The following is a 20,188-nucleotide window of genomic DNA, read 5'->3' on the forward strand; positions in this document are numbered from 1 at the left end:
TATAAACTCGAACCCAAAACAAAGTAAATGGCAACGGGATCATACTTATCAGTAACTACCTTAAACGTAAATGGGTTGAATGCCCCAACCAAAAGACAAAGACTGGCTGAATGGAGACAAAAACAAGACCCCTACATATGTTGTCTACAAGAGACCCACCTCAAAACAGGGGACACATACAGACTGAAAGTGAAGGGCTGGAAAAAGATTTTCCATGCAAATAGGGACCAAAAGAAAGCAGGAGTAGCAATACTCATATCAGATAAAATAGACTTTAAAGGCTGTGAAAAGAGACAAAGATGGTCACTACATAATGGTCAAAGGATCAATCCAAGAAGAAGATATAACAATTATAAATATATATGCACCCAACATGGGAGCGCCACAATATGTAAGACAAATGCTAACAAGTATGAAAGGAGAAATTAACAATAACACAATAATAGTGGGAGACTTTAATACCCCACTCACACCTATGGATAGATCAACTAAACAGAAAATTAACAAGGAAACACAAACGTTAAACAATACAATAGACCAGTTAGACCTAATTGATATCTATAGGACATTTCATCCCAAAACAATGAATTTCACCTTTTTCTCAAGTGCACATGGAACCTTCTCCAGGATAGATCACATCCTGGGCCATAAATCTAGCCTTGGTAAATTAAAAAAAATAGAAATCATTCCAAGCATCTTTTCTGACCATAATGCAGTAAGATTAGATCTCAATTACAGGAGAAAAACTAATAAAAATTCCAACATATGGAGGATGAACAACACCCTGCTGAATAAACAACAAATCACAGAAGAAATCAAAAAGAAATCAAAATTTGCATAGAAACTAATGAAAATGAAAACACAACAACTCAAAACCTGTGGGACACTTTAAAAGCAGTCCTAAGGGGAAAGTTCATAGCAATACAGGCATACCTAAAGAAACAAGAAAAAAGTCAAATAAATAACCTAACCCTACACCTAAAGCAACTAGAAAAGGAAGAAATGAAGAACCCCAGGGTTAGTAGAAGGAAAGAAATCTTAAAAATTAGGGCAGAAATAAATGCAAAAGAAACAAAAGAGAACATAGCAAAAATCAACAAAGCCAAAAGCTGGTTCTTTGAAAGGATAAATAAAATTGACAAACCATTAGCCAGACTCATCAAGAAACAAAGGGAGAAAAATCAAATCAATAAAATTAGAAATGAAAATGGAGAGATCACAACAGACAACACAGAAATACAAAGGATCATAAGAGACTACTATCAACAATTATATGCCAATAAAATGGACAACGTGGAAGAAATGGACAAATTCTTAGAAAAGTACAACTTTCCAAAACTGGACCAGGAAGAAATAGAAAATCTTAACAGACCCATCACAAGCACGGAAATTGAAACTGTAATCAAAAATCTTCCAGCAAACAAAAGCTCATTCATTTTTAAGAATACATAAGGAGGGCTTCCTTGGTGGCTCAGTGGTAAAGAATCTGCTTGCCAATGCAGGAGACACAGGTTTGATCCCTGGTCCAGGAAGATCCCACATGCCACAGAACAATTAAGCCCTTGCACCACAACTTCTGAGCCTGCACTCTAGGGCCTGGGAACCGAAACAAATGAAGCCCTTGTGCTCTAGGGTCTGTGCTCTGCAACGAGAGACACCACCACAATAAAAAGCCCATGTGCCACAGCTGGACAGTAGCCCCTGCTTGCCACAGCTAGGGAAAAACTGTGTAGCAATGAAGACCCAGCACAGCCATATATACATATATAAGTATATGTATATAGGCTTCCCTGGAGGCTCAGACAGTACAGAATCCACCTGCAAGCGGGAGACCTGGGTTTGAGCCCTAGGTTGGGAAGATCCCCTGGAGGAGGGCATGGCAACCCACTCCAGTATTCCTGCCTGGAGAATCCCCAGGGACAGAGGAGGCTGGCGGGCTGTAGTCCACAGGGTTGCAGAGTCGGACATGACTGAGAGACTAAGCACAGCACATAAGGAGTCTTTGAGTCCAAAAAATGTAAGAACCACTGACCTAACTGTAAATTCTCAAGTACAGAAGGGCATCCTGCTGTTGATGTTCCTACCCTTGGAAAGTCAGATCAATGTCAAAAATAGCACTTGAAAGAATAAACTTTAGAATCACACTGAAGTAAGTTAGGTTTTTTACTTCTTCAAGATTCTCTGAGCCTGAGTTTCCTTATTTATAAAGTGGGGGAATATCTACCTTGTAGATAGTATGAGGATTAGATGGATAATGAGTATAAATGGGTAGCTGTTATTATTAGAAACAAGTATTTTAATTCCACCAGACTAAGTGGCTCAGTGGTTGCTGGCTGAATGAAGATGAGAACAAATGTGAGGTCTATGGCCTCAAATTTGAATGGATGACAATCAAATTACAAATGTATTACTTACCTGACTCCTAATGTGGAGAAATTTTACGGGACATGAAGACTCCGAGTGCAGAGGAAGAAATTGTAGAAATCCTCTGGACCGTGGGATTTTCTTTTCCCTGGGGAAAATCTTTTGGTCTCTTATCATAATTGCTGCTTGTTAAAACTGGTAAAATACCCATTAAGGACTATTATTTTCATGAACAAATGAATTGTATACACAAACTCAGGTAATATTTTAGAATTAGAATCTTTAGCATCATCAGATCACTTTTAGGTATTTTCTATTTAATGCAAATTCTATATGCCAAGCTTAGAGGATGAAGGATGGATATTGATCTGGAATTTCTCTGGTGCCCTCTAGTGTATGTTTCTCTGCTACATGACTGGCCTTTCTATAGGCACCATCAGTCACCATAACCAGGTCCCAGAACACACCAACATGCAGATTTCACGCTTTTTTGGTGTGAAGGGGAGGGAATAGATCTTGAGAAATGGGCTATGAACTATCATTGTTGACCCTGGAAGTAGACTAAAGATTTAGTAAAACTCTTTTCCCATCTCTCTGTGCCAGACAGATCGTCTCTAATCTGTAAGCAAGGAAATAGAAATGTTATTAGAATAAATGCAAAATTATTTAAATGCTGTGGTCATCAGCAGGGATTCAGTTATTAGATTCAGCATCTAATAACTTGTGTGAAGAGGACATAATTCCCAGAGGGGGGAAATCCTTCTCAGTGAGAAGGATTTTTAAATTTACTCATTTTAAATTTTAGTCCTTAACACTCCCTGTACTTCCTTTCCTATGTTGTTGCTGTTGTTTAGTCTCTAAGTTATGTTTAACTCTGTGCAACCGCATGGACTGTAGCCCACCAGGCTCCTCTGTCCATCAGATCTTCCAGGAAAGAATACTGGAGTGGGTTGCCATTTCCTTCTCCATGTGCTTCCTTTCTTATGTTACATTTTCTATTTCTTACATTGTACTTATTACCATTAGAGTCCACATTTCACTTATTTTGTCTATTGTCTGTCTTCCTACTGGAATGCAAGCTACATAAAGGCAGAGATTTGTCTCTTGTTCATTGCCGTACCCCTGATGCCTAGCACATTAGGGATACTTATGATCTTTGAAAGAATGAACTATGCGTGCTCAGTTGCTAAGTCATATTTGACTCTGTGACGCCTTGCACTGTAGCCTACCAGGATCCTCTGTCTGTAGGATTTTCCTGGAAAGAATACTGGAGTGGGTTGCCAGGGTATCTTCCTGACCCAAGGATTGAACTTACATCTCTTGAGTCTCTTGCACTGGCAGGCAGGTTCTTTACCACCGAACCACCTGGGAAGCCCATAAACAAATGAATACAACTCCACTTCTATTGAATCGTGATCACCTGACACAATTTCCCCTAATTTCTCTTTCACCTTAGAATGTCTAGACCCTTGGTCATCTTTACTCTCTCCCTTGCCCATCTTTACCCTCTCCCTTGCCAAGATTAACCCTTCAGCTCTGCTCCTGATTAGCTTTTCGCCTTCTTTTGGATATTGCTGCCTCAGTTCTCTTATACATATTTTTAATATTTCTCTTCTGATCCATTCTTTCCAGCCTACAAGCATACGAAATATACCACACTAAACTGAAAATCTCCCCTTTGCTCTGTTGCCTCCCCGAGTCTGAGACACCATATTCTCTTGCTCTTTCCTTCAATAATAAATTGAAAGTGTATCCATACTCAATATTTCTGCTTTCTCAACACTCAGCCATTCTTTATGTTTTGCAGTTTTTTGTCCCCAAAAATCTAGTGGTTCTATTTAAATCAGAATCCTCCTTGACATCTCCATAGCATCTGTCAACTGTGTCCATATTTTCCTTGAAATTCTTTGAGATATTTCACATGTTGCCAGTTGCTTGTTCTCTCTCTCCTGGCTTCTCTTTTTTTCTCCTGCTCCATAAACAAACCCAAATTTCTACTCATTTCCCCCATACTTTCTATCACCACTTCTGCAGCTGACAATTACAATTATTATATTTCCAACTCTGACTCCTCCACTGAGACCCAGTCCCGAATCTCCACGATTCATTCCCTGAACCCCAACCCTTGCCAGTGAACTCTATGTCCTCTAACTTCCTTTTCGTAAGGGGTCCCAGCTGAGGTTTTACAGTACCCCATGCCAGAGGCCTTTCACCCACGTCCCTCTTGCACTTCTACTGTTGCCACACTATAGCTCTTGTCCTTACACTTGAAGGCTTGCTGAAGGAACCTTCTACTGGTTTGTTGCATATCCAGTAGCTCTTCTCCTTCAACACAGCCTGTATGATAACAATGAATTCATTTTTATAAAGACATGCTGATTATATCACCCAGTCGATCAGAATTTCAATGATTCAGTGTTGCTTATATAATAAAGTTTAAGCCAAGAATTCAAAATCTCCCACAACTTGATTCCAACCAGCTTTGCCACTATATTACTAATACTCTAAGCTCTCAACAAATTGAACTCCCTGCTTACCCTCCTGAACAATTGGAGCTTTCCTATTGCTACAGTTTTGTTCATTCTTCCTAAGTCTCTTTTCATCAAAAGTTTTTGTATTCTATAAGACCCAGCTCAAATATCAAATAGATATACCTATAATACAAAGTGGTATATGATTCATACTATTGGAGTTACAATACAGGAATCAAGTGTGAAAATTTTATTCCTGCTACCAGCTTATGTAGCTTTTTAAGATGGAGTTCAATTTTCACTTTTATATTTGATAAAATATTTCATACAGTACATGGCATATAAAAGGTTCTTGGTATCTATATATTCTATATACAGGAGATACCAATATGAAGGAATGTATGTGTAATTCAATACTTATTCATTCTGTTTCTATAATAAGGTATATCCTATCCCCCAAGAAGATGACCAGGTTTTTTTCTTAAGACAAAAGACTTGCTTTTTAAAAAATTTCTGACTGTTTGATACCTCAGAGATGGCCAATAATATTGAGATTTATCCAACTTAAAGTTACATGTACTATGTGTCAGGCACTTTGCTAGATGCTTTCAAAAAACAGATGAAGAAACAAGTCTTTGTCCTAAGAAATTTAACTCTGTGGTTTTAAAACTAGAATAAATGAAGCTACAGAGGGCAGATGTGAGGGGATTGGGAAACACCATTTTGACTTCTGTGTTCTCCTTGCTCAAATGTAATTTTTACACTATATGTGGTGACTCAAATTGAACTTTAAAGGATATTTGCTTCCACAGGTAAGAACAGGACATCATGCTCAGTCATAATCTCTATATTGTGAGAGATGTGTGCCAATCCCTTGGCGCCATCCTCCCCAACAGCCATGGCAAATAACTCCACTTTCAGATCTGCCTGCAAACCAGCTGCCACCTGAAATGCACAATGAAGCTTTAGAATCAGACATACAGAAGTTCAAAATTTTCACATGATTTTGAGCAACTTATTCAAACTCTCCAATCTAGCTCCCTCATCTATCAATTTGGCCCAAAGGAATGACTGCTGTTTCAGCACTTAGAAGAATTACTTCATGGATTAGATAGGTAGATTTCCATTGAGTTAGTGGGACCCAGGATAAATTGAAGGAGAAAGTCAGGTGCCATTTAGGAAAAAGCATAAGGAAACTAAATGCCAGGGTGCTGGAGGGCAAACTCCTTATGATGTCTGTAATTGTGCTATTTCTTGAATATCAGTAGCGAGGTTCTATTTATTGTCATCTCTGTAAACAAAGATAAATTTAATCAAAGATAAACATAAATTTAATATTAAATTTAAGAGACTAGGTGAATCCCACAATTTCTGTGTCCATGCCCCATGGTTTAGCATGTTCCTACTGTAGGACTTGTAACATGGCAAAGCCAGTAGAGGGAGACAGAATTAGTTTAAATGCCAAACTGCTTAGATCTGAAAGATACATGGAAGAGGATGTATCAACAAAAAAGAAACCTGATATACCATGAAGGAGAAACACAGCAAGGAATGCGCTTCTTGCCTTGTCCCCTGAAAAGAACACTAAGCCAGGAAAGAAAGGGCTGTTTATGTTTGGAAGCCACCTCCCTAGGAGGTGGGTTAAAAAGGCAATGTGAGAACAGTTATCTGGAAAAAATAAATCAGAAACTACCACACAGAAAGCAATTAGGTACGAATATAATTTTTTTTCTTCGATTGGGTTTTATAAATAATAGAATTGAAAAATGTTTCAGTTTTTTCAGTGCTGTGCTTGTGGACGTCCGCACGCTGGAGGGTATCCAGCAGCTTCTGAGAACCAGGCCCTCAGCCCTCCAAGCCCAACAATCGGAGCAGGGCGGGGGGATGACGACGCTGCACCAGGGGAGCTGGAGGGCTGCCATAACACAGGTCTACCTGGGTTTGGAGTGCATTCATGTAGTGTTGGCAATGAACCAAGCTGAACAGTGGTGAGGTTTAGATACAGAGAAGTCTGTAGGCTACATTTTTCTGCCAGAGCCAAAACTACCATCAGAAAGAAAAAAGGTATAGAGTGAGTTTGGGTTTTTAGTATGGATAAAGGTTGATTTAGCAGTCGTTTAGGGTTTTGGCATAATCCCTACTTAAAATGAAAAAGATTTGCGAACTTCCCAGAACAGTGGGAGAAAAGCTTCCTTTAACTGTGCTTTTTTGTTCTATGTTGTGAAGATTCTGAAATTCTGACATGGGACAGTGATGAAGTGTTTCAGAGAGGTCCTCGTAAATTAGTGGATTGAATCCCCAAAAGGATTTCTGTTTTTGAATTGCGGCCTACATATTACTGTTTTATAGATCATAAGATATTGGAGCTGCAAGAGGGCTGAGAAATGATCAGTCTAAGCTCCTTTTATAGATGAGGAAAGCAAGGCGCAGAGGATTAACCAACAGCATCACAGAGCTGCTTGGTAGCACAGTTACAAGAAACCAGCTGACTTTGAACTACAGCCAACCGATTCTTCTGTGTCAACACACAGCCACCGTGACTGCTTTAAGATCTTGGGATTCAGTCAGCACAATGTGCTGGTTATGGGACTGGATGCGCTTGCTCAGAGTTCCCATGAGCCTGTGCAGTCCCCGTCAGTGATGAATGGTTCATTTATCTACCAGTCTTCCTTACACCATCTGTTACTCAGTCACACATCTCTTGAGTGCCCACCATGTGCCTGCTTTGTATACTTCTTATGTCTCACTCATTTTTAACATCTCCTGTAGCCTGGCACTATTGCTGGCATACGGGAGGAGCTCAAAGCTTGTTAAAGGAGATGACAAGAGTGTTAAAGCAAAAGATGATATACTGACCAAGAAATAAAAGTCAAGGTTGATGAGTGTGATTTTATTATATTTTGAGATAACCTCGTGTTTAATCATAATACACCTCTGAAATTATATTTTGAAGTAAGTGGCAATACACATTTTATACTAAATATAATGTATCAGATAAAATCAGAACAATTTGACATTTTGGAATTCATATTTTCAGAGATTTTTGGAGAAATGAGACATGGTTAATTTAAATTTGCTACTATTCTTTACTATTCTCTGACAAATACCAGGAGGGCGGAACAGATTTACATAAAATGTAAAGAATGAAGTATTTATTTTTTCCAATGACTTTTCACTTTGCAGAAGGAGCTGTCACAGGATATCTTTAGGTAATCAGTTTACCAAATGCACGTTAAATCATATTTTAATTTTTTTAAAGGCATTTCCAGACAACTGTATAGAATTGCAGTATTGGGGCAAGTGAAGTGAACTTCAGAAATGGTTCCATAGCTGGAAGTTTAATTCTACTTACACATAGGAGTGCTTATGGTTGTTACATGAAATAAGTGACAACAGCCACAGAGTGTACCAGTGCCAGGAATCTGTGGCTTATGATACTAGAAAAAGTCGACTTACAAATGGCTTAAACCGAATTGGTAGAATGGCACGAAAGCTCACGGCACTTGAAACATAGACACATCTGTACGTACACACATATGGACACACGCAGGACACAGCACATGGACTTACGGGCCCAGGTGTGTAAGTCACTTTCAGCCCAGTGCTGGGTGGAGGCTGCTTCACCCTAAACCTACCAGGAGAAAAAGATGGGGATAAACTAATGCCATAATGAAAAACATGAGCACGAATGAACTGGGAAGTAATAAAATCAGGAAGGTGTTAATATTGGCTACACGGGAGCAGGGGGTCCAGACTAGTAGAAAAACAATCTAATATCCAGTTGGAAGGAGAATCTGGGGCCTGTTTCACAACTGCCTTTCCAACAGTTTTCATCGGCGTCAAACTGACTCCAAACCGGGTTTCAACCCTTTGTTATCGGATGCTGACGAGCAGCTTGGGCCTGGGCAGAGGGTTGTGAATGTTTGGCTGGCGTGTGCACTGCGGCGTAGCCGCCAGCATGAACACAAATGCTGACTGCCAGATCATTAAGCTGAAGAATAAAGGCTCTTTTGGAAAGCAGTGGAGCGTGGGAGCCAGTCTTGCTCTGTCGTGGTATGGGGTTTGCATGTTTGGGGAGAACAGAAACAGAAAAGGCTCAGAAATGGTAGGAGAACTTGAAAAGCCCTGGACTCACACATGGTACTTGTTGATCTCTTCCCCTTCCTGCGGTTTGTGGGCTCTGCCTGAAGGTTAAAGACCTGGAGTGAATTAAAATGCCAAGGGCAGTCTATCTCCATGTTGACCCCAACTGGGTTCCCTCTACCATCTGCTTTGCTATCTGCCCTGTAGTGGCTGAACTGAACAAGCTGAGGAGTGAAATCTATGAAACTAAAATTCTATACTGGACACACAGGGTCTCCTTGGGTGAGTTTAACCAAGTTTGAGGTTGACTCTCCATTTCTCCCCACCCATTTTGTGGCAACAACCCCAAAAAGCAATGATGTCTGATCTGGCAGTGTGATGCCCTCATCAAGTTTTTTCCAAGGAAGTGAACATGATCCCTGAAGTTGAGGACTTGCCTCAACTAAAATGGGACAATGATCTTCTCAATCAGATGCTCCTGTAGCTATGCCCTGTCTGACTTCCAATCCTGAGTCCAGAATCATAAATGCTCTCAAAGGACTTGTTAGTGACACTGAGAATAACTCTGCATTCTGAAATATACATGTATCCCATTTTTATGGGGGTAAAGTTCCCCACAATCCTGATGCTTACTACAAAATAGTACAGAGGAGATTTTGTAATTGGGAATTGTCTTGGAATAGATGTATGGTATATGGACCCAATGGGAAGGACTGATCTCCCACAAGAAGCAGTGACCACAGCTGTGTTGATAAAGCAAGGTGCTCCAATGAACTGGCACTCAGGGTATCGGAGATCTACTCTTGATGAAGCCTACAAGACCTTTTAAGACAAGTTACTCAGTTCCCTTATATTATAACAGTCTCCAAGATCTCTACACACTTTAAGATTCTATTGGTTTTGATCTGGAAACGAAGGACTGAAGTGACTTTCTTGTCACTTAATACCAGATAGAGTATGTTTTCTATTGGGAATACAGACTGTGAGTTAAGTTATTTGCTATTAATTTTGAATCACATCATTAGATGTAATGATAGGTAATCTGAGCATACACTTGGAGCCCTGGCCTCACCTGCAGAAGTCTACTCCAACATTCTTGAGCTTTACAGTGGTGGCATAGGTGTGTCCTTCTTCAAGCACTCCAAATTTCACCACAGGTGGGAGAAGATGGAATCCAAAGGGAGACGAATTTATATTATTAATGGCAGCAGATGCCACAGAGGATGTTCTCACTCTTCCTCCAACAGAATCTTGCGCCTTCATCGAAAAAGAAAAAAAGCAATAAAACATAATAAAATAGTTCTATTTTGCATTCCCAAGATAATAAAGACATAAGTGACTCATGTTTGATCCCTGGGTTGGGAAGATCCCTTGGAGGAGGAAATGGCAACCCACTCCAGTATTCTCACCTGGAAAATCTCATGGTCAGAGGAGCCTGGTGGGCTATATATATATATTTATATATATATATGGTTGCAAAGAGTTGGACATGACTGAAGCAACTTAGCATGCAAGATAATAAAAAGGCTCAGGCCCTACACACATACCCCCACTGCCACCACCACCACCCCCCACCAAGGCCATGCAGCAAACCAGGCAGCAAGCCTCCCCTGCCCTACAGCCAGCCTTTAGTCACCACACAAGGCATGGCCTTGCAGACAACTGAGTCAGGGCCCGTTTTGCCTCCAGCATGCCCATGGCAGTAGGCCCTACCACAACAGAAAGGCTCATGCAGCCCACAAAAGGACACCCCTCAACTACACAGCTCTGCTGACCAGAGGGAAAAAGGATGCTGGGCCCATGGGATATCTCCTACATGAGCTGCTTCTACAAGATCAGACAATGTAACCAACCTACTTCACACATGGAAATGAACAAAGAGAACTCGGCAAAATGAGGAGACACAGGAATATGTTCCAAACAAAGGAACAACACACAATCTCAGAAAAAGAACTAAACAAAGTATAGGTAATCAATCCAGCCAATAGAGTTCAAGATAAAGATCATAAAGATGCTCACTGAACTCAGGAGAAGAATGAATGAGTCCAGTGGAAATTTTAACAAAGAGTTATAAAAAATAATAACTGGGGGTGAGGAATATAATAACTGAAATAAAAATTGCACTAGAAAGAAAACAGTAGATTGGGTGATACAGAGGAACGGATCAGCAACCTGGAACACAGCAGTAAAAATCACCTAAGCTGAACAGAAAAAAAGCAAAAAAGCAAAAATAAATAAATAAAGATAGTTCAAGAGACTTCTGGGACAATATCAAGCATACTAACAGTTGCAAATAGGGGACCTAGATGGAGAAGAGAAAAGGGGACAGAGAACTTACTTGAAGAAATAATAACTGAAAATGTCACTAACCTGGGAGAAGAAACCAGACATTCAGGCCCAGGAAGCACAGAGTGTCCCAAACAGGATTAATCATAAAAGGCCCATTCCACAACAAAGTAATTTAAATGCCAAAAATTAAAGATAAAGGGAGAATCTTAAAGAAGGAAGAGAACAGCAACTAATTATGTACAAGAGAACTACCATAGGACCATCAGCTGACTTTTCAACAGAAACTGTACAGACCAGAAAGGAGTGGCATAATACATTCAAAGTGATGAAAGGGAAAAATCCACAACCAAGAAGACTCTACTTGGTAGGGCCATCATTCATATTTGAAAGAGAGATAGAGAGTTTTGCAGATAAGCAAAAGCTAAGAGAGTTCAGTGCCACTAAACTGGCTTTACACGAATGTTTAAGGGACTTCTCTAAAAGAAAAGGCCACAACTATAATTACCAAAATTATGCAAGGAAAAATCTCACTGATAAAGACAGGTACACAGTAAAGGTAGTAGATCAACCACTTATAAATCCAGCAGGATAGAAGGTTAAAGGATAAAAGTGGTAAAATTATATATATATATATATATATATATATCCACAATGAGGAGTTAAGGGGTACAGAAAACAAAAAGATGTAACACAGCTGACACCAAAACATAAAATGTGTGCGTGTAAGGGAGAGATGAAGAGTTGTTAGAATGCATTAAAACCCAGGAGATTATTAACTTAAAATAATCATGTGTGTGTATATATATATATATATATATAGAGAGAGAGAGTTATATGTTATAATATATGAACCTCATGGTAGCCACAAACCTATAAAATCTACCCACACAAAAGAGAGAAAGGACCAAACATAACACTAAAAACAGTAATCAAAGGGAAGAGTCTAAGAGAAGAATGAACAAAAAAAAAAGAACTATAAACACATGAACAAAATGTCTATAAGTACATACCTATCAATAATCACTTCAGTGTAAATGTACTAAATGTTCCAATCAAATGACACCGAGTGGTTTAATGGATAGAAATCAGGACCCATAGAAATGCTGCCAACGAGAGAGTCACTTCAGATTTAAAGACACAGACTGAAAGTGAAGGGATGGAAAAAGGTATTCCATGCAAATGGAAACAAAAAGAAAGCCAGCAATACCTACATCAGGAAAAGTAGATATTAAAACAAAGACTGTAACGAGACAAAGAAGGACATTATATAATGATGAAACCTATAAATAAAAACATGCTTTTATAGTTAGTCTATGATAAAGGCAAGAATTACAATGGGAAGAGATAGCCTTTTCAATAAACGGTGTTGGGAAAACTGGACAGGTCCATGCAAGATAAGCAAAGTGGACTACTTTCTCACATCATATCCAAAAATAATACTTAAAATGTATTAAATACTTAAATATAAGACCTGAAACTATAACACTCCTAGAATAAAACATAAACAATATGCTCTTTGGCATCAATCTTAGTAACTTTTTTTTGGTATCTGCTTCTTCATGTAAGAGAAACAAAAATAAACAAATGAGACTACAACAAACTAAGCTTTTTGCATATAGTGAAGGAAACATCAACAAATTATACATTGCAGTGCTGAATGGGAAAGGATGTATGTGAACAATATATCAGATAAAGGGTTTATATCCAAAATATTCTTGCCTGGAGAATCCCAGGGACAGAGGAGCCTGGTGGGCTGCCGTCTATGGGGTTGCAGAGTTGGACATGACTGAAGCGACTTAGCAGCAGCAGCAGCATCCAAAATATACAAAACATTCAAACAACTCACATTAAAAGTTAAGCAACCCAATTAAAAGAGGGACAGAGGACCTGAAAAAAAATTTTTTTTTCCAAAGAAGACATACATATAGGATAGGCAACAGATACATGAAAAGATGCTCAGCATGACTAATCATTAGGTAAATGCCAATCAAAACCACGAGATGCAACCTCATGTCTATCAGAATGGTTATCATCAAAAAGACAGCAAATAACAAGTGTTGGCAAGGATGTGGAGAAAAGGGAATCCTCATACACTGTTGGTGAAATTGTAAATTGGGGCAGCCATTATGAAAAACAGCATAAAGGAAATTTAACAGAAGCTACCATATGATCCAGCACCTTTATTTCTGGATATTTACCCAAAGAAAATTAAATTACTAATTTGAAAAATTATATCCACACTAATGCTCATTGAAGCATTATTTATAATAGCCAAGATATGAAAGTAACATATATTTAAATGTTCACTAATAGACAAAGAAAAAAAAAGATGTGATATATATATATACATATATATGAATATATATATATTCTTATATATATACACACACAGAATATTCCTCAGCCATAAAAAAAGAAATCTTGTCATTTTCAACAACATGGATGGATCTAGAGGGAATTATACTAAGTAAAATAATTCAAAGAAAAGGCAATACTGTATGTTGCATATGTAGAGTCTAAAAAACAAAACAATCAAAACAAAATGAAAATAGACTCAGATACAGAACACAAATGGGTGGTTGACCAAAAGGAAAGGACTGGGGGGGACGGAATAGGTAAAGGGGATTAAGAGGTACAAACATCCAGTTATAAAATACATAAGGCACAGGAATGTAACGTAAGGAATACGGTCAGTAATACTGTAATAACTTTGTATGGGACAGATGGTTACTAGACTCATGGTGATCATTTTATAATGTATGCAAGTATCAAATCTCTATGTAGTACAAATGAAACTAACATAATCTTGTATGTCAATTATATTTCAGGTAAATAAAGGCTTTGTCACTGGAGGAAAATAACTGCTTGGCTAGGAGAGGAAATGAACATTTATGGTCTATATAATCCTTATCACAGCACAGTAAGGAAGTATTTTAGGCTTTAAGGATAGAGAAGTTCAAGTTCAGAGAACTGGAAGACAGAAAACTTGCTCAAGTGGTCAGTGGAAGACTAAAGTTTCAGACTGAAGTTTACCTGGTTCCAAAGTTGGTGCTCTTCCCTCTGTGCCTGTGGTTATCCTATTTTAACTTCTATCAGAACCACCTGGAGGACTGGTTAAGATGCCAGTTGCTGACTCTACTCCCAGAGTTTCTCTATTAGTAAGTCTGGGATGGGGTGGGGTAGAGCAGCAGTCCCCAAACTTTCTGGCACCACAGAACAGTGTCATGGAAGACAATTTTTCCACAGATGGGGCAGGGGTAGATAGGGATGGTTTCTGGATGATTCAAGTGCATTATATTTATGTGCACTTTATTTCCATTATTATTACATGAGTTCCACCTCAGATCATCAGGCATTAGATCCTGGAGGTTGGGGACCTCTGGAGTAGAGAATAGGTAGGTGCAGAGGGGAAGGAACTACAAAGATAAGGGAAACCTACTCTGCAGAGGAGCACTGTCTACTGAGAACAAATTGCTGACTCCACCCCCAAGTTTCTCCACTAGTACATCTGGGATGGAGCCCATGAATTTGCATTTATAACAAGTTCTCAGGTGTTGCCAATGCTGACAGTCAAACAATCATACTTTGAGAACCATTGCCCTATGCAGTTATTTCCCAAGTCAGCAGCATTGACCTCACCTGGGGGCCTGTTAAAACTGCAGAATCTCAGGCTTCACAGCAGACCCAGTGAGACAGAATCTATATTTTAACAAGGTTCCTAAATAACTCACATGTACATTAAAGTTTGAGAAGCACTCCTACCACATGTCAATTATACATATCGCAGTACATTCTCTGACTGCAATGAACACAGTGTGCCATGAAATTTCTAAAGGATGACTAACAAAACTTGGTTGGTGGGCTCTAGGAAAGCTTTCCAACATAGCTGAGATGGATCTTAGAGGCTCTGAGGAAGGAGTTTGGTACTTTGAAAGAACTAATAGAAGGCCACAATGGGGGAAGTATAATGAGTCTGGCAAAGCATGAGGGTAAAGAAGCAAATGGAGCCAGGCCTTGCAGTCACACTAAGTCATCTGGATTTTATCCTAAGAGTCATGAGAAGGGTGCCCAATGATCCCCTTAGCCATCAGTGGGCTGGTAAACTGGCTCTTGGAAAAGAACCTTCATCAGTAGCATCTGCCAATTTCTATGGCAGAAGAACTCCAAGCATGGCTGACTGCAAACTGGTTGTGATTTAGTCGCTGAGTCATGTCCAACCTTTCTGTGACCCCATGGACTGTAGCCATCCAGGCTTCTCTGTCTATGGGACTTCCCAGGCAACAATACTGGAGTGGATTGCCATTTCCTTCTCCAGGAGATCTTCCTGACCCAGGGATTGAACCTAAGTTTCTAGCACTGCAGGTGAGTTCTTCACCACTGAGCCACCATGGAAGCTTGCCAACTATAAGCTAGTGATGGCTTAACAGCTGGCTCATATAATTCCTCTCATGAGCCTATATGAGTTGACTCTAGCAAAGTACTGCCTTGGTTTATCCCTGGTGTGACCGGAAGCCCTTCATGCTGACATGGTTCATATAGCAAATAGCAGTTACATGGTGGCTGGAAATCAGTTACTTCAATCAACCAGGAATACTTAAAACTCTAACTGGCTCTGGCAGATTTATTTTCAAGTCCATTTTACCTTTGCGAGAGGCTGAGACTTGGGCTTGGAACTCAGCAAGTAGTGAGGTAGCCTCACTTTCTCTTTTCTTGCTTGTCCTGCCACATCCTGCAGCAATGACTGGGTTGGAATTTTCAGAGGCATACACGATTCTGGTTCTGTTAGAGAGAACACTGAAATTACACCATGTGAAATTTCCAAAGACATCCAAGGTCATACCAGGGCACAGAAGAACACAGAACCCACTTGGGACATTTTCTTTTCTTCTTAAAAAGCTTGTATACTCTCTGCAGCACCATGGACTGTAGCCTGCCAGGCTTCTCTGTCCATGGAAATTTCCAGGCAAGAATACTGGAGTGGGTTGCCATTTCCTACTCTAGGGGATCTTCCGGATCCAGGGATCAAACCAGTGTCTTCTGCATCTCCTGCATTAGCAGGCGGATTCTTTACCACTAGCACCACCTGGGAATTCCCTTACAGGAATAAAGGCTTTGATCTACATTTTACAACAAGACTTAACCTAATATTAGTTCTCAGAATAATCCTATGAGATGAGCAGGGCAGATGCTATTAGCATCACATTTTTTAAATAAATGAGAAAAATCAGATTCTAAGAAATTGAGTGACTTGCCTATAAATCAACAAGGTACAGTTCAATAAAATGTTGACTCTCAGAGATTTCTTAAAACTAATGAGTATAAAAATCTTAAGAATTTCTTTGTTTCAACTAGTAAGTTTAGAGTTTGAAAAGGGGGTGGAGTTATCATAGATAAATTAAGCCAGGAAATTAAATCCCCAGATCACTAAATTTGGTGAAGGAATGAGCCAAAGTAGATAATCTACATAGCAGCAGTTGTGTGTATTTCTCCAAATATCCAGGAGGTTTAATAAAAATTGTGCTTTAGGTCACCTTTTTAAAACACCCTGTCTTGAATTTAAATCATCAAGAGAGGAAAGGGAAGGAAACCAATATCTGAGTGTCCACTGTCTGCAGGCAAGTACCACATGTATGTTAACCATGCCTTGTCTGTATGTATGTCTCCTGCACTGCAGGCAGATTCTTTACCATCTGAGCCACCAGGGAAGCCCCAGCATTTCACTAGTTCTCAACAAGTCCTCAAAGCCAACACAGAACCTTGACCAAGATATTTCCTGAAGCTAACAGGGATGATCCTATCTTGTTTGCAGGGTTATGGGTCTGGAAGAATCAGAATTTTTAACCTCTCTGGACATGTCCCTGCCACACGGCTATAGCTTGTTCTTTGTAGGAGAGGACAAGACCACACAGGGACAAGGAGGGATGTGACAACATGGAGAATGCCCAGAAAGACAGGCAGTCAGATGTAAACACTCTTGAAAAGCCTGAATGTATCCAGTCATCCGTGGGCTAGCACCATGGCTACTTTTCTTTGGTTTGAGCATCAACAAGCACCAACCCATCCCGTGTTTTGTTGTTGTTCAATGAGTTTGAGTTCAAGTTCTCAAACTGAAGAGTCCTTACTAAGTCCACAAGGAACACATTCCCGATAGTGTGAGATAATAGAAGATGTTTCTTGGCCTCTGTCCCTGGTTCCTGGCACAGTGTTCCCAAATCTCTTTTAATTTCCTAAATGATAAGAGTACCAGGAGCATCTTTTAATATTTTGTTCTTGATCCTGATTCCTGATACAGAGCTCCTAAATTCCTTGGAATTTCTTGGGTGATAGGAGTTTCTTCTTATCTGAATTAAGTGACTTTTGGTGGGCTCCTGGATAGCTTCAGGATGGGGACTGGTCATCAGGAAAAACCAAGCCATGATAAGAAGCTTGGAAATTTCAGCCCCACTTCTCATCCTCTGGGAAGAAGAAGGGATACGGAGATGGAGTTCATTATGTCCACATGATGAAGTCTCCACAAAAATCCTACAGCATGCAGTTTGGAGAGTTTCCAAGCTGGTGAGCACATGCCAGGTGGGTGGGTGCACCCCAGTCCCACAGGGACAGAAGCTACTGTGCTAAAACCTTCCAGACCGGGCCCTGAGTACTTCTTCCTACGTCTATTCATCTGTGCCATTTATCATGTCCCTTATTATATAATAATATCTGAATTCTGTGAATTGTTCTAGCAAATTAGGGAAGCATAAGAGCAGGTCATGGGATCCCCACTTTATAGCTGACTGGTTAGAAGCTCAAGTGACAACCTGGACCTGCAATGAGCATGTGAAGTGGGTGATGGGGAGCCTTGTGAGACCAAGCCTTTAGCTTATAGAGTCTGTGCTACTCTGGTTAGTTTAAGGACTGAATTGTAGGACACCCAGCTGGTGCTGTAGAATTGCTTGGTGTAATAAAAGTTCACACATATCTGGTCACAGAAGTGCTCTGTATGAGTTGTGAGTTTTTCCTACACAACTACCCAGTGTGCCTCCAATTCATCTGTGCATCTTAATCCCCTGGGCTGACCCTGGAAAAATAGAGATTCTCTAGCCACATGCTAGATAAGCTGTATTTCAGGCCAGAACAGAATCAGAATCTCCAGTGATGGGGATCATTGATCAGTGTTCTAATATATTTACTCTCTTTTGTCACTATCGCCTACATAGACAACAATCATGATGGCCTGATGCATCTTCTTGTTTGTATTTCTTACCTTATGCATATTTCTGTCTTATAGCAATGCATTTTATCAGTCTGATGGGGACCAAACAATTGTTCATTCTATTATTATCAATACTAAATGCTGATATGGAGTTTCTCATGAATTAGGCACTACTGTAAGCATTTTACATATATTAAATTTAATCCTCACAACACTGTGATGTATATATCATTCTATCTGCTTTATAGAAGAGAAAACAGGAAGATATAGAGGGGTTAAAGAGCATGTCACTGGGACTTCGGTCCAGTGGTTAGAATTCCACACTTGAACTGCAGGGGGCATGGGTTCAATCCCTGGCAGAGGAACTAAGATCCTCTAAGCCTTGTAGCTTGGCCAAAAATAAATAAATCAATGATTAAAAAATTAAAGAGTGGATATATGTTATGTAGGGCTTCCCTGGTGGCTCATATGATAAAGAGTCCACCTGCAATGCAGGAGACATGGGTTCAATCCCTGGGTTGGGAAGATCCCCCGAAGAAGGGAATGGCAGCCCACTCCAGTATTCTTGCCTGGGAAATCCCATGGACAGAGGATCCTGGCGGGTGGGGGGCGGGGGGGCTACAGTCCATGGGGTTGCAAACAGTCAGATACAACTGAGGGACTAACACTTTAACTTTCATATATACATGTATAATTGATTCACTTTGCTATACACCTGAAACTAACATAACATTATAAATCAACTACACTCCAATAAAAAATTAAAACAGCATGCTCACTGTAACCTAGTTATTATATGAGGAGTGAGGTAGAGCCTTAACATAAGTTATTATATGTCATATTAGATACATGTCATTATATAAGACATTATATAATTATATATAAGTCATTGTCAGTATATAAGTCATAGTTATTATATAAGGAGTTAGGTGAGCCTTAGCTCTGCTTTCTACCAGGTGTGTTTCAGTTGCTCAGTCGTATTCAACTCTTTGTGACTGCATGGACTGGGGCCTGCCAGGCTCCTCTGTCTGGAATTCTCCAGTCAAGAATACTGTAGTGGGTAGCTCTTCCCTTCTGCAGGGGATCTTTTCAACCCAGGCTTCGAACCCAGTACCAACACCCATAATAGATGAATTCCTATTTACTGAGCCTACCTAGGGCTTTCCTATGGATGGGGATGGAAGAGGGGGTATTTGAGGGGCTTGAAGCAGCAGCTGGTCATCAACTGATACAGAGGAATTTTAGTATTTAAACACCTGGGATGGTCCAACTAGTGGTATCATCTGAAATTATGGCCAGACTTCACACAACTGAACAACCAATAGTGGTTCCCTCCCTGTTTCTACCCTGAAGTCAACCATAGTATTTACACACAATAAATTTTGTTTTTTTTTTTTTTTACTTCCTCTCAGAGCATGGCTTTATTTACTTCGTCTCTGAGCGTGGCTTCCCTGTAGGTGGGGCACATTTCTTTGTCCACTGACTCTAAGCTCGGTCTTAGGACTTGCTCTGACCCACAAATGTATGTCTAAGTGGCTGAGCCAGTTCTGAGCAGAGGCTGAGAGGGGCCTCATGGCATCCAGTCACATCAATTCATGGCAAACAGATGGGGAAACAATGGAAACAGTGACAAATTTTATTTTGGGGGGGGGTTCCCAAATCACTGCAGATGGAACTGCAGCCATGAAATTAAAAGACGCTTGTTCCTTGGAAGAAAAGCTATGACCAGCCTAGACAGCATATTAAAAAGCAGAGACATTACTTTGTCAACAAAGGTCTGTCTAGT

At 39.9% G+C, this 20,188-nt stretch overlaps 1 protein-coding gene across 7 annotated transcripts in view; it reads right to left on the reverse strand.

Annotated features, from left to right (window-relative positions):
* SPAG17 (sperm associated antigen 17) overlaps nt 1-20,188 on the reverse strand; it is a 283,690-nt gene that overhangs the window by 41,861 nt on the left and 221,641 nt on the right. For all 7 annotated transcript variants that reach the window (XR_015160805.1, XM_086392104.1, XM_086392103.1 and 4 more), the window contains 5 exons: nt 15,850-15,986; nt 9,991-10,175; nt 8,406-8,466; nt 5,636-5,780; nt 2,416-2,562 (listed from right to left, as the gene is read on the reverse strand). Coding sequence is in view for 6 of the 7 variants with exons in the window: in XM_086392104.1 (XP_086248230.1) it covers nt 2,423-2,562; nt 5,636-5,780; nt 8,406-8,466; nt 9,991-10,175; nt 15,850-15,986 (668 nt within the window). In the remaining variant the exon portion in view is untranslated. The remainder of the gene's footprint in view (nt 1-2,415; nt 2,563-5,635; nt 5,781-8,405; nt 8,467-9,990; nt 10,176-15,849; nt 15,987-20,188) is intronic.

This window comes from Bos grunniens, chromosome 3, assembly GCF_055505025.1.
Source record: "Bos grunniens cultivar Pamir isolate PY7600 chromosome 3, Bosgru_T2T1.0, whole genome shotgun sequence".
Classification (NCBI taxonomy): domain Eukaryota; kingdom Metazoa; phylum Chordata; class Mammalia; order Artiodactyla; family Bovidae; genus Bos; species Bos grunniens.